Raw genomic sequence first — 24,448 nt, forward strand, 5'->3', positions numbered from 1 at the left:
TACAACTCCCATGAGGCAATACAGTACCATGAAGAGATTCAGTTTAATTTTGAATTGGCTTGAAACAAAATGTTTTGGATCAGTTCAACAAAGTGAAATGTTTCAATACAAGTGTAACCAACCTGAAATGAAGTATTGTGATTAGGTATTCCTGAAGGGAAATTGAAATTTTTGGGGAAAATCAAAATTTTCCAGTGAAAAATTTCAATTTTGCAGAAGCTGTCTTTTTCTGTCAAAAAATCATTTAGGTGGAAAATTGCCAGGCCGCTCTTTTTCCTGTCTGTCTATCTGAGAGACAAGGTGTGTAAACTTGAAAACTTGTCTCTTTCACCACTTTCACTTTTATTGGAAGTTGGTCCAATAAAAAATATGACCTCACTCACATTATATTTAGACTTGAAATTAGACGAAGGTTTCTAACCATCAGAGGAGTGAAATTTTGGAATAGCCTTCCAAGGGAAGCAGTGGGGGCAAAAGATCTATCTGCCTTTAAGATTAAACTCGGTAAGTTTATGGAGGAGATGGTATGATGGAATAACATAATTTTGGTCATTAATTGATCTTTAAATATTCATGGTAAATAGGCCTAATGGCCTGTGATGGGATGTTAGATGGGGTGAGATCTGAGTTACCCAGGAAAGAATTTTCTGTAGTATCTGGCTGGTGAATCTTGCCCATATGCTCAGGGTTTAGCTGATCACCATATTTGGGGTCGGGAAGGAATTTTCCTCCAGGGCAGATTGGAAGAGGCCCTGGAGGTTTTTCGCCTTCCTTTGTAGCATGGGGCACGGGTCACTTGCTGGAGGATTCTCTGCTCCTTGAAGTCTTTAATCCACGATTTGAGGACTTCAATAGCTCAGACATAGGTGAGAGGTTTTTCGCAGGAGTGGGTGGGTGAGATTCTGTGGCCTGCATTGTGCAGGAGGTTGGACTAGATTCTCATGGTCCCTTCTGACCTTAGTATCTATGAATCTATATTCTAATATCCTGGGACCAACAAGGCTACAGCAACACTGCAAACTCTGTCTGACAGACAGCTGTCTGTCATATTCCGGTTATGGTGGGAAAGTTTTATTGCAGTTATAGCAAGAGACACATGAGATGTATTACACGTAGCTTTAGTTATTAAAAAAAATCTCATCTTACTTTAGAAATGGTGAGGAGAATGATGACTTATTATTTTTAAGGCTGAAGGTGATTTTAATTAAACCTAGGCCTGAGTCACAAAGTTCCATCTGGATCTTCCTCAGAGTTCTGCTGTGTTTGCATCTGAGGTTGTGGTTAGTGAGAAAAGTGACTCTGACAAATACCATTCTGATGCCAGGGGTAAATTGGTGTAATTTCCTTGACTGAAGTGGAGCTGTGTTCCATCAGCTGAGAATTTGCCCATAGTCCCCATCAATGGTTTTTAGCTTAAAACAAGACTAATACAGTGTTGTTGGGGGTTTTTGTCCAATATTTTAAAAGTTTATTTTAGTGGCCAGTTCCTGGTGGTCGTCTTTCCACTTGGATCCAGGTCTTTCATCTTTCCCAGCCATCTATCGCATCTCTCCATCTGCATGTTTTAACTCCCCCAGCTGCCTCTCTCATCTCTCATGCCATTTTTTTCAGCTCTCTTGGCGTCTCTAGTCTCTTTGCCTGCTGCGTATTTTAACTCCCTGGGCCTTCGTTCTTTGCTCTTCAGGCAACTCAGTGTTACCTCCCACTGTTTAGCTCTCCGGTGTTCCGTTCTTTCACCATGTCTCATGCATCTCCTGCTGCCTGGACATGGTGTGGAAGCATCCAACCTAAAGAATCAACATTTATTTTGGGATGGCATGTGCTGTGTGAGCAGCATCATGCCAGTTATTTTGCACAGATGTATTCTTATTTCAGTTGTATAATTAACAATAGCTATGTTAAGACAGCCTTAATAAAATATAAGTATGGTTTAGATGCATCCATGAAAGTAAGAAAATTCTAAGTATGGGACATAGATAATTTTAAAGCAGAAGAAAGTAGGAGAACTCATCATGTGCCTTCTCTGGTGTAGACTCACTGGACCCCTTAGCATAACTCTGACTTCAGTGGAGTTACACCAGGAATGAATGTATCCTACTTGTATCTCACAATGTTGTCATCATTCAGATACTTGCAGGTATCCTATTGTGCAATGGTTATAGAGAGATGAGGGAGAAACAGTACAAGGATTCTCCATCTAAGCATCAGTTGCCACAGCCATATTCCCAGCATCCTCCCGTTCCCCTCACCCAGCTTCCTTCTTTTCTCACAGAAGCAGAATTAGAACCTATTCACTGTATAGATTATTACCCCAGTCTCAGACACAATTGCAGCCTAGCATGGCTGGCCTAACATGGTTATAAACCTCATCCCTTGCTGGACACTCCCATTGAATTAATTGGGAACAGGACTGGGCCTCATCTTCGGAAGTGGTTCTGTGTGTTACCTAATGGGCTAGCCTACACTGTTCTTTGGGCTAGCATAAGTCTTAAAATCACCAGTCTGCACTGGGCAAAGAAACCAGTTTAGCAGTAGCCATGCTGGAAAACACAAAAGAGTTATGCTAGCATGATTCAAGCCATAATGTAGACAGGTCCCAATGACTTTTTTCAGCCATCAGGGTAAGGTGTGCTACGGCGGTTACAGTGGTGAGAGTATCAGAGGCTGCTGTACTCTCACAAAGTTAGTTTGGTATAAATTAAATAGGGCTGTTGATTAATTGCAGTTAATTCACGCGATTAACACAAGAAAATTAATCGCGATTAAAAATTAATTTAGATTAATCACAGTTTTAATTGCACTATTAAACAATAGAATACCAATGGAAATTTATGAAATATTTTGGATGTTTTTCTACATTTTCATATAAATTATATTCTGTATTGTAATTGAAATCAAAGTGTGTGTATATTTTTAATTTCAAATATTTGCACTGTAAAAATGATAAAAGAAATAGTATTTTTCAATTCACCTCATACAAGTACTCTAGTGCAATCTCTTTGTTGTGAAAGTGCAATTTACAAATGTGATTTTTTTTGTTACATAACTGCACTCAAAAACAAAATAATGTAAAACTTCAGAGCCTACAAGTCCAATCAGTCCTACTTCTTGTTCAGCCAATCACTAAGACAAACAAGTTTTTTTGCATTTATAGGAGATAATGCTCCCCACTTCTTATTTACAATATCACCAGAAAGGGAGAACAGGCATTTGCATGGCACTTTTGTAGCTGGCATTGCAAGGTATTTATGTGCCAGATATGCTAAACATTCGTATGCCCCTTCATGCTTTGGCCACTATTCCAGAGGACATGCTTCCATTCCGATGACACTCATTAAAAAAAAATGCGTTAATTAACTTTGTGACTGAACTCCTTGGGGGAGAATTGTATGTCCCCTGCTCTGTTTTACCCACATTCTGCCATATATTTCGTGTTATAGCAATCTCGAATGATGACCCAGTACTTGTTCATTTTAAGAACACTTTCACTGCAGTTTTGACAAAACGCAAAGAAGGTACCAATGTGAGATTTATACACATAGGTACAGCACTCGACCCAAGATTTAAGAGTCTGAAGTGCCATCCAAAATCTGAGAGGGATGAGGTGTGGAGCTTGCTTTCAGAAGTCTTAAAAGAGCAACATTCCGATGTGGAAACTGCAGAACCCAAACCACCAAAAAAGAAAATCAACCTTCTGCTGGTGGCATCTGACTCAGATAACGAAAATGAGCATGTGTCAGTTCACACTTCTTTGGATTGTTATCGAGCAGAACCTGACATCAGCATGGACACATGTCCCCTGGAATGGTGGTTGAACCATGAAGGGACATATGAATCTTTAGCACATCTGGCACATAAATATCTTGCGATGCTGGCTGCAACAGTGCCACAAGAACTCCTGTTCTCACTTTCAGGTGACATTGTAAACAAGAAGTGGGCAGCATTATCTCCTGCAAATGTAAACAAACTTATTTGAGCGATTGGCTGAACAAGAAGTAGGACTGAGTGGACTTGCAGGCTCTAAAACTTTACATTGTTATATTTTGAATGCGGTTACTTTTCTAGATAATTCTACATTTGTAAGTTCAACTTTCATGATAAAGAGATTGCATTACAGTACTTGTATTAGGTGAACTGAAAAATACTATTTCTTTTGTTTTTTTACAGTGCAAATACTTGTAATCAAAAATAAATATAAAGTGAGCACTGTACACTTTGCATTCCGTGTTGTAACTGAAATAAATATGTTTGAAAATGTAGAAAACATCCAAAATATTTCAATAAATGGTATTCTATTACTGTTTAACAGTGCGATTAATTGCGATTAATTTTTTTAATTGCTTGACAGCCCTAAAATTAAATACTTGGGGACATACAGAGGTATCCACATGGAATTTCAGTTTTATCCAAACTCCCGTCCATGAGAAAATAATAAGCCATGTTGTTGTTTTTTTTTTTTATATGGCATGACCAGTGCGCATAGAGCTTATAAAAACATGGGGTCAGATACTCTGCTGAGTGTAAATTGGCACATCTTCAGTGGAGTCAGTGGAACTGCTCCAGTTTACACCAGTAGAGATTTTGGCACAATGCCTCTACTCCAGAGACCTTACAGCCTAAATCAGGTATGCCAGACCCAGCCTGCTGGATGTATTTACGTGGCCTGTATGGCATTTGGATTGTGAAAAATTAGTTTCTAGCCCTCGCAGTTGCCAAAGAAAAAAAAAAACAACCTTTCCAAGCCCAAACTGAGCGTACACAATGCTGTGTTTTCTTGAGTATGTAGAGAGTCTGAAACAGTAGCCTAGAGGGGTGAACTCTCTTGCCCCCTGTTGATCCAACCATTGTGTCAGCTCTACAGCCCATGGTGGCCCACCAGTGTCAGCACTGACCATTTCATTGGTGATCACTTCAGTGGATAGAACTGAGAATGTGTTTCAGGTGCAGGGGCCAGTGTGGAAGAAGACACAAAGATGAGAGGACAGCAGCGAGGCAGAGGGGAAGGAGGACATGTTGGCAGAGCAGAGAGAGCCAGGGGTGTGAAGTGAGAACAGAGATGTAGGCAGGAGGGAGTCTCGGAGCTGGGCAAGGCCTAAAAGGCAAGGCCGAGAAGCTGGAAAGAGAGGAGAGGAGGATGAGCTTGGCTGTTTCATTCTGAGTAGTCTGGAGGGGAGCAAGCAGCAATTGTGGCAGAAGGCCAGGGAGCACGAAGCTGCAGGGTTGGTTCCTTGGGGTATGTTTATAATAGCACACTGCACTTTTCAGCAGTGAATCTGATGATACAAAGGTGAAAACAGTCTCCTCACACCCTGCGTGTTGCCCTATGTTCACTGAAATTCTATTAGAGCAGTCCCCATCCTTTCCCCACAAGACAAGTTTGCCCATTGCAAAACCACCCCCACAGCTGATACCCCGTGGTCCCCTGGTGGGCAGGCTCAGAGAAATGGACATGGGGTTGGAGACTGAGCTCCCTCCTTGAGGAACAAGTGAAGGCACGTTAGCTGGATGGCATTTCAGCTGCCTGGGCTGTGTCCAGTCTGTAGATATCAAGTGAACCTCGGTCTCCAGCACATCTGTCACCAGCATAGAATTCCCTTGAAAACACCTGGGAAGTGGGGAAGCTGCAGTCACTTTGATAATTCTGTTCTAGGCAGCAGAATGATCTTCTGTCCAATCCCAGGAGTGCAGTTACATCTTTCAGCAGCATTTGTATAGTGGAGAGCAGAGAGGTGGTGTCAAGATTTTAACAGGAACTCACACAATAATTTCTCCCTCCCTCTCCCTTAACCTGTGATCCTAGTGTCTTGGGGTTTGTGTGCTGTGTCGGAGAGGAGAACTGGGAATCAATTAATTTGTTTTTCGAGTTAAACAAAAAGGGTTTCTCGTAACCAGAGCCAAAGAAGGTGTCAGAACCTTTTGGCAAACAGAGTTGTACGAGAGACCCTTGGCTGGAAATCTTTATACTATAGAGTGTGTGAGTAGGGCTACTGGTTTGATTGGTTCATGGGGAGGATTCTAGCTATTTTTTCCTATATTGGTCCTTATACCACACTCATTGCTGGAGTATCTTAGCGCCTTCCAGTAGAGCATTGAGCAATGTGACTGCACATCTGTCACATTTTTTGTTCTCTCATTCTCTTCCCAGAGTGTGTGCAGTGGAGTGTTTTCTTTTGGAGGGTTTATACACCCACACGTACATACGTTGCTATGTGTTTATATTAGAGATGACAAGGTCAACAACATGTTTCAGAGTAACAGCCGTGTTAGTCTGTATTCGCAAAAAGAAAAGGAGGACTTGTGGCACCTTAGAGACTAACCAATTTATTAGAGCATGAGCTTTCGTGAACAACATGTTCCTAGCTCTTGGAATGGAAAGTGGTGAGGTTCATGGTGGTCCTTAGTTCCTGAGGGAGTTCATTTTGCCGTCTCCAACCGGCCCCTGAGAAACCTCTGTCTCCAGCACAGACAAGCTTTACCCTTATTTCAGATAGTTCCATTGTGCCAGAAGAGAAAGATCATTGATAACAGTCCCCATCCTGAAGATGTAGGCTCTTTAGGTAACCTCGGCCCAGGCTGTTGAGTGCTTTGAAGATAAGGATTGAGACCTTGAACTTGATTTGGTAGTGCAGAAAGTGGAAGGCAGGTGTGATGTGCTCACGTTGCTCAGGAGATCTGCTACAGCGTTCTGTACCAGTTGGAGTTTGCTAAGGGCTGAAGGCTTCATGCCCAGGTATGTCACCTTGTTGTAGTCCAGAAGGCAGAGGGTATAAAGTTCAAGACACTGGTTATATCGTTTTAATCAAATATCCTTAATTCTGCAATAAAAACAGTTGAGCACCATTTTATGCATAGTTGAAAATCATCTCAAGCCACTGACTAGGCAAGGCACCAGCAGAGTGCCTTTGCAATAATTTATTTTTGGTAGTGTCCAGAGTGTACCCAGAGCTTTCCAAACACTTTGCAAGGTTGGTCCCTGTCCCAAGGAGCTCCCAGTTGAAGGGCAGTCAGACAAGTAGATAGAGGTGAAGGAAAGGGGGAACAACAACAGGGAATTTATGTACAAGTCAGCTCAGTTCACTGTAGGTTGCCCAGCAGAAGTGGGTCTTCAAGAGGGACTTACATGCAGGCAAGGTTGGGGCTCTGTGGGTAAGCTCCAGGAGGTCATACCGTGCACAGTGGGCCACATGGAAGAAGTCACAGGGTCACTGGGTGAGAAACTGGCCAGTGGTCCGATGAGGCTGGTAATGTCGGCAGAGTGCAGGGGCTAAGGGGAATGCTTAGAGAGCGGCAAAGTTTTACCACCCTGAAGATGAGAGTTTCTTTTCTCTCTCAAGCTCCCACTCAGCCCAGATTTTAATGTGATAGGTCTCCAGGAATGCAGTTAAATGGGCTCAGCATCACGGCCACATGCACCCATGCCATGCTGAGGCTCCCACATGTCATAAGTTGAAGCTGTTTTTCCTTTTAAAAGGAAAATCCTGGAGTCCCTGGCTCCCTTGACAGCTGCCTTATCGCAACCAAAGCACTGTATTCCATTGGGTGACCCTCAATGGAGGGGTGGGGATGGCTTGTAGGGCATCTGGGGGAAGCTTCCCCTGAGAACTGATTTTGAAAATAGAGGCCATCCAGCTGGCAAAATAAGTGTGTTCATCAGGTAGATTTTTCTGATCTCTAGGGATAAGTTGCTTGTGGCAGGGGTGGGTTAGCAGGATCCAGATATGGGACAGTTCCATCAAAGACAGGAAAATCACACCATCCATTCCTTTATTTTGGAGGTGCAGTTTTAACAAGGGGTTCTGAGTAGCCCCCTCCTGCCTAGGATGTGCCTCAGGATACTTTGGGCTTTGACCCACAAGAAATCAGCATAATGTTCCTGCCCCATTGTAATTCCCAGTCTCTCATAATGTACGTATTAGCTATGATCCTGTTTATATTAAATACGACAAAACCCACAGAATCTGTCAGTCGGGAGATTTCAGTTAACTCCTGTCATATTTAGTTTAGCATCTAACACCTTCTTCTAGGCAAATACAGCTCTGGTTCACTGAACCTGATAACTCCTTTTTAGTACACCAAGTGACTTCCATATGGAATAAATTACAGTACCTCCTGAAAAACACCAGAGGCAGCTGCCAAATTATGCAAAATTTAAATCACTAATGAACAATGTGATGAAAGTTGAATGAAGGTGTATTTACAAGATCTACAACACACTGTGTCTGTGGAGCAGATGTACTGTCTGCATAAGTTGATATATAAGTGTATATATACACACACACGTGTATATATATATATACACACACAGAGATATATATGGGATCTTTAAGGTCTTTGTGTTTTAAATACATGTATCTCAGAATAATAATTTATACCTGAGCTCAGTGAGCCAGAAGCTCCTCATGATGTCATTGGCTTGCTTGGATCCACTGTGCGTCAGCCGCAAGATGCCAAAAAAGTAGGCCCCAGGGAATTTTGAGGGGGAGTAGTCAGACAAAGCTTAAAAAGAGAGGGAGAGAGACAGACAGAAGGAGAAAAGTGGTGGCAATGGCAGGAGGAGAAATACTTTGCACATACATAGTGTCTTTCATCCAAAGATCAATTTGCAAATGTTAATTGTGCTTCGCAGTCGAGTGTGAGAAAGGCAGCGCTGCTGTGTGCCTCAGAAATGGGAAGAATGGGATGTAAATATGATCATTTTGCAGGAGCCCAGACAGAGGAACAGAAGAGGCAAGGCCCACATTTTCAAAGGCAGCTTCTAATTCTAGGTGCTTTGTGTTTGGGTGCCCAGCTTGAGGAACACTGGCTCCGATTCACCATAGCTGTGCGCCTTGACAGTTGTTTGCTCCAGTACAAAGTGGGTATAAAACACTACTGTTCTGATTTGCTAGTGTTTTGCCCTCATTTTCCACGGGTGTAAACGACAACGCAAGATGCAGGGCAGCAACGTATTGGGCTCAATGCATCTAAAGCTGAGCACCCAAAAATTGGAGCAACTCAGAATTAGAGACCACTTTGGAAAATCTGTGCTGATCTGACATATTCTGAATCACAGAGGGCTCAAGTGGGATATCCCTACTTGCACTGAGTCGTACCAGATTCCACAAGTAGCCTTGCTGATTTTAATGGAACTACTGATAGTGCAAGGTACTGTTCGTTCCCTGGGAGTACGGTCATCGCCATCTGGCCTGAAGCATGTCAGGGCTGGTCTACACTAAAAAGTTACAGTGGCTTTGGTGCGTCTCTCCAGGGTGTAGTTAAAGACTGATCTAACCCCCGGTGTAGATAGTGCTAGGTGAACAGAACAATTCTCCTGTCGATCTAGCCAGTGGTGCTGGAACAACTCTTACAGGGGGGGGTGCTGAAGGCAGAAACCACGTATTTGGGTTGTTGTTACTTCTCCAAGCCAGGGGGTGCGGCAGCACCCCCCACACCTCTAGTTCCAGCACCTAAGGCCCTAGCGACCCCCTCTTGGGGAGGTGGGTTAACTACAGCAGCGGGCGAACCCTTCCTGTGGCTGTAGTGTCTTTGCTGACGCGGAGCTGCTGTATCGGTTTGAGTGTAGACCCACAGTCTCAGTGGCAGAGCTGTTAACAGGACCTAGGACTCTCGACTTCCAGTTCGGTACTGTAACAGCTGAGCAAGGCTCAGAGTTTAGTTACCTGGAAATAAACTAGTTCACTATTCAACAAACAGTGAAGCAATTCCTTTATCTGGTACGAGATGATTGCTTTGCAAATAGGAGATTGTGGAATATCTAGCAATTGAAATCAGATGTAGATTTTAATGGGGGGGGGGGGAGCCAGCTGTTGGGATATTAGACAGCATTTCAATTCCCTCTCTGCAAAATGCAGAAGACAATATTTAGCTAAATGTTATTTTGAAAACTGATTTGAGGACAAAGATCCTAAGGGCAGAAGAAAAGTGATCCCTTCTCCACTAATTATGAATCATTTATCCTGAACTTCACAAATTTTAGAATCCGAGTCCCAATTAAGACATTACACTTCATGTGTTAATTAGTTTTTTTTTTCTTTAAATCAAGTCATAACTCTTCTTAATTAGGAGGTTATAGCCACTGTAATTTGAACTGGCCTGAGTTTAAAACACTCCTGGAAGTCACACCTGGGAGCTGTACCAGTGATCATTTTAAATTGGTTTAGTTTTGACTTGGGTGATTCTAAGGACCCCAACAGGGCAGTAATTAAAAAGGAGGCAGCTTCCAAATTAAAGTGCCAGGGTGGTGTAAGCAATGATGTCTGGGTTCTAAACTGTACTCCATGGAAGCCAGAAAGAGGCCAGTCTCTACAAGTTTCTCAATAAGGGCTCTAATGGATCATGACATTTTAAGCACAAGTTGAATGTATCTGTTCCCGCAATCTCCTCTCTCTGAGAGAGAGGGGACCAGTTATCCACTTTTCATTGCTGGTTTCAGAGTAGCAGCCGTGTTAGTCTGTATTTGCAAAAAGAAAAGGAGTACTAGTGGTACCTTAGAGACTAACCAATTTATTTGAGCATAAGCTTTCGTGAGCTACAGCTCACTTCATCGGATGCACTGTATTTTCCACTGAATGCATCCGATGAAGTGAGCTGTAGCTCACGAAAGCTCATGCTCAAATAAATTGGTTAGTCTCTAAGGTGCCACTAGTACTCCTTTTCTTTTTTCATTGCTGGCAATTCTTGAAGGCTCGTTTTCCTGTAGAATAATCTTAGAACTTTGTTATAATATAATTAAGGGCCTGGTCCTGAACCTCTTAGGCAAACACAACCCCTGTTGCCTTCTGCAGGAATTCTACCTAAGCATAGGCTACAAGGATTGTGCTTAAATTCTTTTCCAGGCTACTGATCCCAAAATGGATGAATATTGGATAATATGGGCCCAGCTTGCACAATGCACACTTAATGTAGAGCACTGTTGTCTCCACTCACCATTAGTGAGGAGTTACGACTCTGGAAGAGAAAGGAGTGATGGTTCATTTACACCAGCTCAGGGTCTGGCCCTATTTTTATTCCCAAGCTTTACTCAAAGGAAAAATAAAAATGCAGCTCTCAGCCATCACCATTAGCGAGACTGAGAGAGCCTCAGGTGCGCGGCTAGCCATTTCTCTCGAGGTAGAGAGCTGTTTTGCTTGCTGCCGTTTGTGACATTACAATGCTGTCTTGCGCACAGTTGGGCTGATCAGAGAGCCAAATGGAAAGAAGAATTGTGAAAAGCCCCGAGTGATGATTTTTAAATGGAGAGTAGGAAAGGCACTGGACTGGCACTCAGGAGAACAGAGTTCCCTGCTGATCTGCTGGATGACCTTGGTCAAGTCCCTTCTCTTCTCCAGGCCTTCATTTCCCCTCCCACCCTCGGTCTGTCTTGCAGTTAAGGTTGTAAGCTCTTTGGGGCAGGGACTGTCTTTATACTATGGGTCTGTCTTCACTGCAGAGTTCACTCAGGATTGTACTCTGGTCTTGTCCCTACCCCCCATCCTGTCCACATACAAAGCCCTCTCACCTGAGTTTGGTGGTGCTTCAAACCCAGGCTAGCTGGCCCGGCAGGGTCTGAGAGTTCGAGCCTGAGTTCTGCTTTCACTCTTGCCGGTAACCCACCCGCTTTGCAGTGAGGACGCAGGCTTGAGTGCTGATAGTCCTCTGGTGCCTTCCCACAATTCCTCCCCCTTGTGCTCAGAAGGACTGACAAGTTCTCCCACAACTCATGGGGAAAGAATTATAGAGTGGCTCAGCTTACTGCAGTGCAAAGAACCATGGGTTATGTCCCCAAAAGTCCTGGTGACACACACCGGGGAGCACAGTACCAGTGAGGATACCGTAACTCCGGTATTATGTCTTGGCAAGGCGGCAGCTCTCACCCAGGTGCTCAGATGCAGGTACTGATCACCCGAGTTAATTCTGCAGTGAAGGTAGGTATAGCCCGGGTGTCTGGTCCGTGCCCAGGACAAGGGCCTCTAGCACCTGCTGTAACACAAATAGTCAATAATAGCTTGAGGGTAGGAAAAGCTACTGTATGGGCCCTCTAAGTTGGTGTATCTTGCACAGAGCAGTAAGAAAAGTAACCAACAAGAAGGTATACATCAAAGAAGGCCCACCATACTTCAGCTGCTATGTGCATAAGTTACACATTGGAAAGTGCACATAAGGAACTCTCAATTGGAGTAAGGGGGAGGGACTCACCCTTGTGTTGTTTTCTCTTAGCTGGCTACGGGAGAATTCCCTGGTGCAGGCACTGTGAAAGGCAGCCATAAACACCCCCTGTGGAGGGCATGCCAAGCTGGGGCTGGGAACAGGAGGGGCATGGTATGGCTGAGGGCATAGCAGATGGCACTATGGCTATTTTGAGCAGCTCCAGGTTATGTGTTGCAGGGCTGCCACAACTTACAGAAATTCCCTCAGTTATGGGGCCACAGCAACCCCCTGTTAGCCCAGACAGCTTTGTGTGCTGGGTCCCGAAGGGGCTCAGTATGCAGTTGCACCCAGGGAGTCCAACCTACACCAGCCTAGGCACATCACCTCTGAGTTTGGCCAGTTCACTTTAATGGAACTACACAGGCCTGCAGGATTGGCCCCTTGTGTGGGCATAACTCCCTGTGGGACAGATTGTGATGCTTGTATTCACTGTGAGTAGCCTTGTCCTCTGTGAGTGGGTCCCATTGATCTCATTAGGACCACTCCCAGAGCAGGGTATTGCTCAACATGAGTAAGGGCCAGAGACCTGGTCCTTTCTCATGAATGTTTTGGCAGGGAGTCCCGAGCCAGGGAGACGGTCGGATCTCGAGGTGGGATTTGGAGTCAGTCACAGACAGGGAGACCGCTCCACTGCTCCTTATGCAGCGCTAACAGAGCAGCAGAGCTTGTCTGGACGATGGTACGGGGTAACCTGGTGTGTCTGTCAAGCTAACAAAGCCTCACTCCTCTTTACAGAACGTCTCTCCTGCGAGCCCGTCCCCGGATGGTTCTCCCAGTGCAAGGCTTTGTGTGCCTCGCGGCCTTTGGCCTGGCTCTTCCCTTGGCCATCAGTCTCTTTCCACAGATGTCGGAGGTCAGTGCATGTCTAGTCTGTATCACACTGCAGCGCGAAGCAGAGGAGTGATACCTCACACCATCAGTAGCTCCTTTGAAGTCACTGCAACGTGGCAGCTTGTTTGCCTCACACAGCTGATGGTGGGCGAGATTTTATCAGGTGATCTCCACCACAGCAGCCAACAGGATCCAAAACCTCACACAGTCTAAGGCTTTTGGGGAAGCCCCCAGCCAGAAGAGTCAGCGGGAAGGTTGGCTGTTTCTAGCCTAGGCGTACAAAGAGAATGTTGACTTGGCAGCTTAGAGCAGGAGTGGCCAACCTGAGCCTGAGAAGGAGCCGGAATTTACCAAGGTACATTGCCAAAGAGCCACAGTAATACATCAGCTGACCCCCCATCAGCTCCCAGCGCCTCCCACCTGCCGGCAGCCCTGCCAATCAGTGCCTTCCCCTCCCTCCCCACACCTCCCACCAGCCGCAATCAGCTGTTTCACATGTGCAGGAGGCTGGAGGGGGTGGGGGGAAGGAGTGAGGGCATGGCAGGTTCAGGGGAAGGGGCAGGTGCCTTGGGGAAGGGGTGGAGTGGGGGCAGGGCCTGGGGCAGAGCTGGGGGTTGGGCAGTGAGCATCCCCCGGCACATTAGAAAGTTGACACCTGTCGCTCCAGCCCCGGAGTCAACGCCTGTGCAAGGAGCCGCCTATTAACCTCTGAAGAGCCACATGCAGCTCTGGAGCCACAGGTTGGCCACCCCTGCTTTAGAGAGAGGGTATGCGTGCAGATGTGGGTTTGGTATGCGGAGAACACAATGAATCACAAAAGTCGATGGCTCTGTTGAATGTTTGATTGCTACCAGGCCTTCCTGTTCTTTGAGAGTCAGCTGTTGTCCCCTTGACTTAAATATGGGCTTGATCTTGTGATATATATGGCCTCCGGGGTGCACATCACAGCTTGCTCAGCACATGGCAGTGCTCACATTGTCGGTAACAATGGCTGGATGCATACAGAGAGGCATGTTCATCTTTTATGATCATGTGGGTTTTCCTTTCCTTTAGCTGGCGATTGGATCCTACAACAATACCTGCCTTGGGTGATCAAAAAAAGGGGTTGTGATTTTGTTATATTTATTAAAAGGATTTGATTCCTGAGGTTTGGATTAAATTAAGTGAAGGCTGAAGTTAACCAGTGATGAACTGAGTAGAAAGTCCTATGTTCCATGCCAGAAATATACGGTTTAAATTCAACACACGGCACCATTCCTGTTTGGCCTCCCATAGGAGTTAGTTGATTCACCCACTCCTGTCTTGAGGCTGTGCAGTAATCAGTTTTAACACATATTAATTGCAGGGAAGAGCAGGGACACAAAACATTTAAATGAGGCATTTAAAAAAATGTACCTTGAAAGCATCTTCTCTGCTTGTACTTAAAGGGTAGCAGCTGTAGTCAAAAGAATAACGCTGCAAAGATGATATTCTGGCCCTCCATAGTTACTCTCTTTCAGTGATTCTAGGTCAAAAGTGCCCCGTTCACAAGTCAAACGATGTTTATGGTTCTACCTGATGGCCCTGACAGCTCACCCTGGGCTCTGAGAGTCAAGCTGGGTTCATTCTCTTTCATTAACATCCATAGTAAAGAACTGCAGTCAGAAGTGCCTCTTTTGTTTCTGGTGCATCAGGAAGAACACAGTCTTGCTCACCCTCCCATGTCTGTGTTGTCTCCGGAGTGTTCAGGTAGTGAGCGTTTGTTTTTGTCTATAAAGCAGGCCTCTATGACAGGAAGACACACAAGGAGCAGATACGTGTTCTTGTGGCTTCTCAGACCATTCCACCTTCTCCATTTCATCTCTAGATTGAATTTTCAGGGCGGGGACTGCCTTTGCTCTGTGTCTTGTGCAGCACAGTGCACGCTGTTGGTGCCTAACAACAAGAATATGTTAGGTTGTGTCAGATTTCACTTTTCGGCCAAAAGCCACACTTCAATGCCAGTTTGATGTTCTCTTGCTTACGGGGTCACCAAAATGCCAGTCAAAAAAAGATGGGATACCCAACTGTTTTGTAGCGGAAACCATTCAAGTAAAACCGGAACTGGGGTCCAATCACAACTGCCACTGAAATTACTTGGGCCGAAATTCCTTGGGATAGTCATTAAGGCTTAAATTTTCAAAATTGTCCACTAATTTTGGGTGACTCATTGTTTGGGTCTCCATCTTAAGGCACCTAAGGCCTGATTTCCAGAGGCAATGAGCACCCAGTCAAGCCAGAGGTATCTAAAGTTTGTTATCCAAAAGTTGAAGCATCCAAAATTATATGCCCTCTGTGAAGATTTGGGCCTTAAAAAAAGAAAAAAAAAGTCAGTGCCTTAGTTTCCCTATCTGAAAAATGAGTCTAACAATGCTTACGGACATCTGTAAGGCTCTTTGGGTGAAAAGTGCTATTACTGATATTTTGGTCTGACAGGGTATATTAATGTTAATGGCCATATCAGTCCCCGCTCTGTTTAAATTACAGAGAAACATTAATGTCTATCTTGCATCAAAGATTATTACAGTTGCAAACAATGGGGACTTTTAAAATGGTACAAAGATTAATTGAAAGTGACCTTCTAAAAGCAAAAACAGTGTTATCTACAGTGTAAACATGAATCAGAGCTGATTAGCCGCTAAAACAGACTGATGTGCTCTCTGCCCACGCATCGTGTCAGTGAAGGGAAGCCATTACAGCCAGTGGGGTATTGCTCATTATCCACTGGGTTCTCAGCTCTGGTCCCTCAGCTTCAAGAGAATTAAGGTCTTGCTGTGGGAACTTGAGGTATCAAGCATTTTTATATTCAGTCTTAGACTCCCAGTCTTTTAAAAAGTGTTTCCATTTACTGAAGGGTGTGTGTAATCTCCAATCCTGGCGAATCTGATTCCAATCTATTTAATGGCTGATGAGCTTTGGAGACCTTCAGAACCTAGGAAGTGAGTGGAGTAGGTCAGTTCTCTAAAACCGTAATCGCTTCAGAGCCAGTTCTTCACAGACTTGGCTAGTTCTCCTGTCACAGCCCATCAGTCCTGAGTCTCAATTCAGGATCTGAGTGTGTGATGTGTTTGGCTTATGTGTGTTCACTAGTGGCCCACAAAATCTGCCAGACCTGCTTCCTCTTCCAGCTATGCTTCTTGTGTGTCTGGATATGAACTCTTTGCCCAGTGCCACAAGTATTTGTTTTGTTTGTGGAGGTAGTAGGTGTAAAGCAGCTATAGATTGGACATTAGAGGCAGTCTGCTTGTAACAAGCCATGGAGCAAATGATTGGCAACAGGAGTGTAACCAGGGTATTCAGCTCCAAAGACACCATGGTCCAAAGAGGGACCATTTAAAATAACAGTAAATGAGCCAAATTTGACTCTGTTATGCATGTACTACCCTATTGACGTCAGTGAGTAAATGAGCCTAGCAGCTGATTCACTATTAAGCTCTCTCTTAGTTTAGGAGCTTCAACAGCTTTCTGTCCTTAATTTAGTTTAGTGGGCTGAAGGGAAAAGCCTTGTTCGTTTAATGCATTTATTTTGATTGTACGGAGCTCCCATTGTTGACTCTGAGCACTTTACAAAGCGTTCAAGAAACAGTATTGCACAGAGTTAAAGCCCTGGAACAGATTTAAAGGGGTGCCCCAGAAACCTATGCAAAAGCCAGAGATCTTAATAGCAATTCCTATCACCAAACCTCTGCTTCCCCATCCTGTCTAACTGCTTGGTCCCCATAAGCCTCAGAAAAATGGTGAGTTTTGCCACGTTCTGAAGATTAATGAAGCAGGCCATTTGGCTGGGTTTTTTTAAGCCGTAAGATTTGATTCTGCTTTTGTTTACACCAACGTAGGTCAGAAGTAGCTGCCTCAGAGTCAGTGGAGTTACACCAGTTCAAAGCCAGTGTAAGTGAAATCAGAATCTGGCCTTAAAACTGTCCACATAGACATTAGAATAGTAACCCTTGAGTTGATCAACCAAGCTTTGGGAAAGTCAGTGCATTGAAACTGTCTTGGACCCATATCTCGTCAAGAGCAGAGCCCCAGGTGTTTTCTGATTCACTTCATACTGCAGACCTATGCTTCAGAAGCTCAATTTTCTTTTCTTCTGTTTCTAGCCCTTATGGTTGAGAAGATAACTCTGAAAACAGAAACCAAGTATACACCAATGCAGTGATGTCTCCCTGGGTCTGCAGCAAGCCTAAAATATTATGGGAATATGGTGGGAATTATCCCATTAATCTCAAGAGGGTGTTGACTCTGAAACCTAATTGCAGCACTAAGTATTGCGCTGCAGATCGCTTTAGCAGAAATAGCCAGCTAATATTCTTAGCTCACAGTCTCAAACTGCTTCCCATGCCTCTCGCAGCACCTCCTGCCCAGCTGCTGTAACCTACAGCATACTCACTGACTGTCCCTCCAGTGCAGTTATGCATTGCCTGTTCAAACATCTGCAACATGTCCAACGCTGAAAATGGGAATTGCATAAAATCAATTGAATTCAGCATCCCAATAAATAAACCAGGGGCTGCCCTACTGAGTTAATTGTTCATGTACATATTTAATTAACTCAAACCCTTTATTTTCTATTTGGAAATTGTGCAGCAGTTTCTTTTAGACTGCTTCACCTGCAGAGTCCAGGGATCTCGCAGCAGAACCCAGGTCCAGCATGCTGTGTAGTGCACGGGGCTCTGGTTACAAGGGCTGAAGCATCTGGAAGAGGAGTCAGTGACAGAGAGACCCAGGCCCCATCACAGGCTCAGTTTAAAGACTTCTAGTAGCTGACTAGATGTAGGACAAACCATCACCAAGAATGAGGCTGATTGCAATTGAAATTCTTTTCTTAAAAATAATCTTCCCTTCAGATCTCCAGGGCAAGAGGAAAAACATCTAAAATACAAGACTGAGCTATTGTTTTCCAATCTGTTTCAGCCTTCATCTTGTTGGCAGGCTACATTAGAAAAGCAAAAGGTTAATGAGCCAATGTGCAGTGGGATTATTGCAGTAAAGATGACAGTGAACCAGTAATTACTAATTAGATGCAGTTTAACAGGAGGAACAAGTGAAATCTCCTCTTCACCAACTGTCAATAATTAGCAGTTTTGGTGAGGTTGAAATGTGTCCACAGTTAAAAGGCTGATTTTTTAATGAAATGGCACTTGACAAAAAGAGCTGTATGGAGGTCACAAACATAGCCCTTCAGAAGCATCCTTATATCATACTTAGGAGTGAAATCAGATGCAAGGCAACAGGGGTTCTCCAAGCAACCATCTCTCCCTTAGGACTGCCTTGCTTGAGGGGATTCTCTACAGTAGTTTTGTCCAATTTGTAGAGGAGTGGGGGGAAAGGATTTGCCAGCTGCTGCGGGTGGGGAGATGTTTAAGAAGTGAGAAGTATGGTGGTTTGTCTTTAGTCCCAGGCATGAGGGATGGTGTCCTTTGATGCTGATGGCTTTAGGCAGCATAAAAGCTCATTAGCCAAAACCGACATTTATGGTCAAGGATGGCCTTGAAAACTGCCCTTCTTGTGACAAGTGCCCGGAGATCTTGAATGTCCACAAGTGTTAGAACCTCAGTTTTATGTGCCAGCTGAAAGACTATAATGTACACTTCAGCAGATCCACAACTCCAGTAGCCAACGCTTTCCTGGGTCATTGGTTCGGTACCACTCCTTGGGAAAAGCAATCACCTGCAGAAATTCCAGCACTTCTTCCTGCAGTCTTAAGATGTTCCTGGGAGAGCTCCTTTCTATGTACTGACCTAGCCCAGTTTAGGAATATGAAGGGATCTCAGTGCAAGAGAGCGCTATTGCAAACCAACAGAATGACTCATAGACAAGAGTAACTTTAGTTTCTAATGCTGATTCAAGTTTGTTGTAATTCATGAACCCATTTAACTTCCGATGTAACTCCTTTGACTTCAGTGGTGGTCCACTAGGGTTGAATAAGACCCTGTGTGTCGGCCGGTCCCGCTGCTGTTATGAGCTGTGGTGGGCTGGAGATAAAAGCTGTGGTATTTGGAGCTGTATCAGGTTCAGCTGTGGGTGACTAGTGGAGGATGGTGGGTGTTCATGTTTGGAGTAGATGGGTAGGGGTGGACTAACTCCTGACTGAAGTTAGAGTTTGAATGAGTGGTCCCTGTCCAGTGAAGGACAGAAGTATAGTACCCCATCGGAAGAGGGAAATGAGGGCAAGGATGGTGATGTAGCATCTGCTTGGGGTATAGCAGAGTGACCCCCACACACAGAAAAAAGGGCTGCAAGTGAGTGAGTGTATAGGACTGAAGTGTAGGTTACCTGCTCATCCTTTCAACTGATGAAATAATGGAAATCTAGACACCCTGCTGTAAGCAGATATTGGACAACACACACATGGCTCTCACATTTTTTGGTAGCAGGCTCATGACTTTATGGTTTTATCTGGCTTGACTCCTGGGCTTCGCTTGAGTTGAAGTAACTTTTGACGGGTGGGAGGGCTGAAGGGACACAACCCACAACCTTTATTATTCTTCACATAGCGGCAGAGAAACCATTTCATTCTGCATAGTGTTAGGATCATGCCCTAGCTATTAGCCAGGATGGGCAGGGATAGTGTCCCTAGCCTCTGTTTGCCGGAAGTTGGGAATGAGCGACAGGGGTTGGATCACTTGATGATTCCCTGTTCTCTTCATTCCCTCTGGGGCACCTGGCATTGGCCACTGTCGGAAGACAGGAGACTGGGCTAGATGGATCTTTGGTCTGACCCGATATGGCTGTTCTTATGAGCTGTGGAGGGGATCTTGTCGTCTCATTGGGCCATTCTTTACCTTTTATTTTGGCATCTGGGACTATTTAATTTAGATGGAAGGATACATCTTCTCTACTGGACCCCACCCCAGTAACCACAGGGACGAAGCATGGTCTACTGGTTAAAGCATGGGACTGGAAGTCAGGAGACCAGTGTTTTAGTCCCAGCTCTGATTCTCTGTGTGACCCTGAGCAAATCACTTTGTTCTCTGTGCCTCGGTTTCCCCATCTGTAAAATGGGACTAATACTGACCTACCTCCCAGGCCTGTTATGAGGCTTAACTGTCTTTTCACCAGAGCAGCTGGAAGCTCTTTATAGAGTGCTCTAGACTGACAAAGTGCTAATAGTCCTAAATGCTGACGTCTTTCACATTTTCAGTCTTTTACTGAGTGGCTAATTGGATTAATAGGCTCAGAGAGGGTCACACGGCACAGCAGAAATATTGGAATATATAACTCAGAAAGGGGATTGCACACTAAAAACTATAGTTTGCGGGACAAGAAAAGTTCCCACTATTGGCCTGAGGCAGCAAAGCATATCAGTTCAAAACGGCAGACTAGACCCTCTGTCAGAACTGTACAGCCTGCTTGTCAGAAAGGTTTCGATCAGCCTTGATTTAAAGCAGAAGGTCTTTTGCCCATTTGTTTCTTTGACATTTCAATTCCCACCCATCCCTTCCTTTCTCCCTCCCATCAACCTTTTCCAAATAAGATGACAAAGCAAGAAGAGATTTGAGAAAACGACTTGCCTCGTTCAGGCAATCTCTCTTCTCTCCAACTCACTTGCTCGCTCTTTCTCATCTCTTGTTTTCTTTCACCTGCACCAGCTGTTCCTCTGTCTGAGGGCAGGGTTCACAGACCTGGCATGCATTTCCTGAGGAGCCAGATTTCACATGCTGTTTTTCCTTTGGCCTTGCCCTTTGGCCTTCCCTTCACACCTCCACTCCACTCCCCCTATCCCACCTTAACAGCCTGGCATCTGCAGAACACCTTTGCTGCAAAAACAACCAGGGCAAAAAAAAAAAAAATCACAGTCGCTCGCTTCCTGTAGAGCAGATTCCTCCAACGACTACACCCTTTCATTTCCCTTGAATTGTGATGCTCTCGGAGGCTGCTATCTGGGAGATCATTAGTACAGCAAGGTGCCATGCGTTCTGAAGGCATTAAGAAACACCCAGCAGTGAGTACTGGAGCATGTAAAAAGCACCAGCAGAGAGCATGATTGTTCAAACTGAAAGGATCTTTTTTTAGTTCTCCAAGGAAATAAGATGAGATGAAATGTTGGCAATAAGAATCAGAAAACATTTTCCATGTCAGTTCCATGTGTTGCAAATACCCCGCAACTGTTCCTCTCCCACCTAGCTCTGACCCTTGTGTCCACTCCTCCTTTCTCCCCTCCTATCACGTGGAACTGCCCTGTCTATGCCTATGCTCCCCACCGCCAACAATGACTCCATTGTCATGCAGACGGGAAGAAGCCCTGAGCTGCTACTCTACTCTGAGCTAAAGCAGCTGCTGAGCCAAGTGACTGCAGCCATTTGGTTCCTTCCTGCTTCCAGCCTGCCCTCTGCTCCAGTCTACTCCAGAGTTGACTGCATTTTAATGGGGAAGCTGTGTGCAGAGCATTTGTAAAGGCAGATGGCATATCATCAGAACAGTATTCATAATTTCCAAGGCTAGAAGGAACCACTGTGATCATCTAATTTGACCTCCGGTATAACACGGCCCCTAGGACTTCCCCAAAATAATACCTATTTGAACTAGAGCATATCCTTTTAGAAGAGCATCCAATCTTGATTTAAAAATTGCCAGCGATAGAGAATCCATCACAGCCCTTAGTAAATCATTCCAGTGCTTAATTACCCTCACTGTATCATTCCTTCTAGTTATAAAAAGCCCAAGGTACCAATGATCACAATTATCTGACTGAATCCTTTGGCGTTATTTGAAACTCTGTTTTTGAGAATGTAGCTGGGGCGAGAGGGGAATACATTGGTGAGGTGTCAGATTGCCTCACTTCACCAGCCCACTCCTCCTCCTCCTCGCCTCAGTTGGACAACATCCACACTTTCCAGGTGCCAACCTATTGGCAATAATCTCCCAGAAGCAGCATCTGCCTCCACAGCAGACTCCTGGGAGTTTTTCTTGTGGGCAGCCTGTGGAATCTCTTTAGAGCCTTGTTACTATTAAAGTAACGCGGGAAGCCCCATGCTTCCAGCATAAGTCTGTGCAGTGTCCTGAGTCATGCTTCAGCAGGAGAGAAAAATGCATTGCCCCTTCAATATGGAAAGAAACTAAAGTTTATAAAATGAAGAGGCTTTAATAGCTACGGAGCTGTATCTAGCTATCTATCTAATCCCTCTGTCTATCTGTTTTATACTGCTGCTCATCTCCGTAGTATGTCTGAGCACCTTCTATGTAAACTCCATAGCAATAGCAAAGTCCCTAGTGAAGTTGTGGCCACTTCTCCCATTGTGGGGTACATGGCAGGTTGCCAATTTCAATCTAACCCAGACTGACAGCAGATGGAAAATATTTCCTGGTGGCAGCTTGGAGACTTGTGTAAAATGAGTTGAATGGTCAGAATCCAGGTTCTAGTGAGCAGGCATCTATGTCACAGTTGGCACCTAAATTGTCATCAGTTGGGGTTGAATTGATTAATGGCTGACTTGCCTTGTTCTCTCTCAGTGACCAGCTTGGGGGACCCACACCTCCCTCCTGCCCTTGCTGAGCCTGTGTTGTTGCAGAGAAAGAGATGGAAATTCTGTCTTCCGAGGTTCCCGTTCCCAGCACGAGTTGCTCTTCGTACGTTCTTGAAAATGAGGCAGCAGTTGAGCAAGATGGTTTGATTTAGAAATGCCTCTGTGCACCCGAGTGTAATTACTAGACACACTGGCATTTCTCCTCCCTTGAATGTCACAAGTGAGCAATATTCAGGTTTATTCAGCGCCCAGGTTTTTGTTCCCATGCCCCTGTCCAAACAACAGGGACGTGTGAGCAGGTCGATCTGTGTTTTGACGTCTGTTTACGATAGTGGCCACTTGTTTCCTGACCCACCCACCACATTTCTGCTCTTTCCGTGGGTTGCCTTTGAAGCTCGAAAGCGCGCCCTTTCCACCCACAGAAACTGGCCCAATAAAAGACATTACCTCCCCCACCTTGCATCTCTGCCTAATACAGGCCTGTCACCGTTGCTTCCAATCTCCCATTGAAATCAAGTCCAGGTGAAGTTAATGAAAGAGAAGGGTGCTCAGCACCTTGCAGGATCAGGCCCTAAGCCTGTAACCTTGATCCCTAGAGCAGTAGTTTGAAGAATTGCCTTGAACTGAACAGTTATTTGTGGTCATGTAATGTGGGTGGGGAGAGAAAGAACCCCTTTGTACTGCACAGAAGGCTTCAATAACAATGTCAGAAAGGGATCTGGTTTCATGTTTATATCTCTGTCCCTGGGATACAGGTTCAAGTATGTAAACTATCCATCCTGCAAGCACAAACTCCTGCAGGTGTGTGGGTGCTGGTGAGCATAAAAAACATTCCTGACACCATCTCTTTTAAGGAATCTTCACCTCCTGATAGCTATAAGCCATTAAGAGTCAAAGGAAAGAGCTGACATCCCACAACTTTAGGTAAACAGCTAAACATTAACCCTTAAAGAGGCTTGAAAGCCATACTTTTCCAGGGCCTGCTAATTGCCTTCTTTCTTCAGGACATTTCTCAACGGTCCCTTACTCAAAGAGATGGCTGCTGTGCCTCTCCCCACAAGTGCAGTGGCCATACTCCAAGTGAGGTGTTAAGGACACATGGCTTAGCAAGGAGAACTGTTCCAGATTTCCTTGCCATAAGAAGAGTTGGTTAATATATAGAAGTTCCAACTAACAAATCAAATTTCCCAAAGGCAAGCAATTATAGTCACGCCCATTGGCCTTTCTAACTGTTTGAGGTTTGTGGTATATTCCTGATAGTCCAACTCTTTGTCCCATCCAACAGAAGGAGACACACTGAAAGCGTGAGTTTCTTAAGCAAGGGTAGCCTAGAATTCCTCCTTACCTGTAAGGGGTTAAGAAGCTCAAATAACTTGGTTGGCACCTGATCAAAAGGACCAATGGGGAAAGAAGATACTTTCAAATCTTGGGGGGATATTTTGAGGGAATAGGAACTCCAAGTGGTCCTTTCCCTTATTCTTTGTTAAATCACTTGGTGGTGGCAGCGTACCGTCCAAGGGCCAAGAATTTGTGCCTCGGGGAAATTTTAACCTAAGCTGGTAGAAATAAGCTTAGGGTGTCTTTCATGCGGGTCCCCACATCTGTACCCTAGAGTTCGGAGTGGGGAGGGAACCCTGCCATGGTGGTAGCAGTGGGATCATGTATGGTTATGACAGCCTCTCAGAAGCTACAGCAGCTTCTCTAAATCCTGTAATATCCATCACGCTATCCTTGGTGTTCCCTCCTAGTATAGCATATACCTGCAGAGATTTTATATTCACCCCCAAACAGCCAGGAGTGTTTTCTCCTGCGATGCAATCTGTGTGAGGGATTCTCCTTAAAATGGACTTAATCTGGTTTTATTGCTCATTTTCACCCAAAGAGAAAAATTGCCACTGTCAGAACTATGTGCTGCTGATGCTGCAGATTGAGAGAGAAAGGAGTTG

General features: G+C 44.8%; 1 protein-coding gene across 2 annotated transcripts in view; it reads left to right on the forward strand.

Annotated features, from left to right (window-relative positions):
• The window catches only part of SFXN5 (sideroflexin 5), a 179,452-nt gene that overhangs the window by 136,728 nt on the left and 18,276 nt on the right, over positions 1-24,448 (forward strand). For both annotated transcript variants that reach the window (XM_084625465.1, XM_084625466.1), the window contains one exon: positions 12,922-13,039. In XM_084625465.1, coding sequence (XP_084481591.1) covers positions 12,922-13,039 — 118 coding nt within the window. The remainder of the gene's footprint in view (positions 1-12,921; positions 13,040-24,448) is intronic.

Source organism: Lepidochelys olivacea (assembly GCF_965140295.1).
Source record: "Lepidochelys olivacea isolate rLepOli2 genome assembly, chromosome: 4".
NCBI classification, from domain to species: Eukaryota; Metazoa; Chordata; order Testudines; family Cheloniidae; genus Lepidochelys; species Lepidochelys olivacea.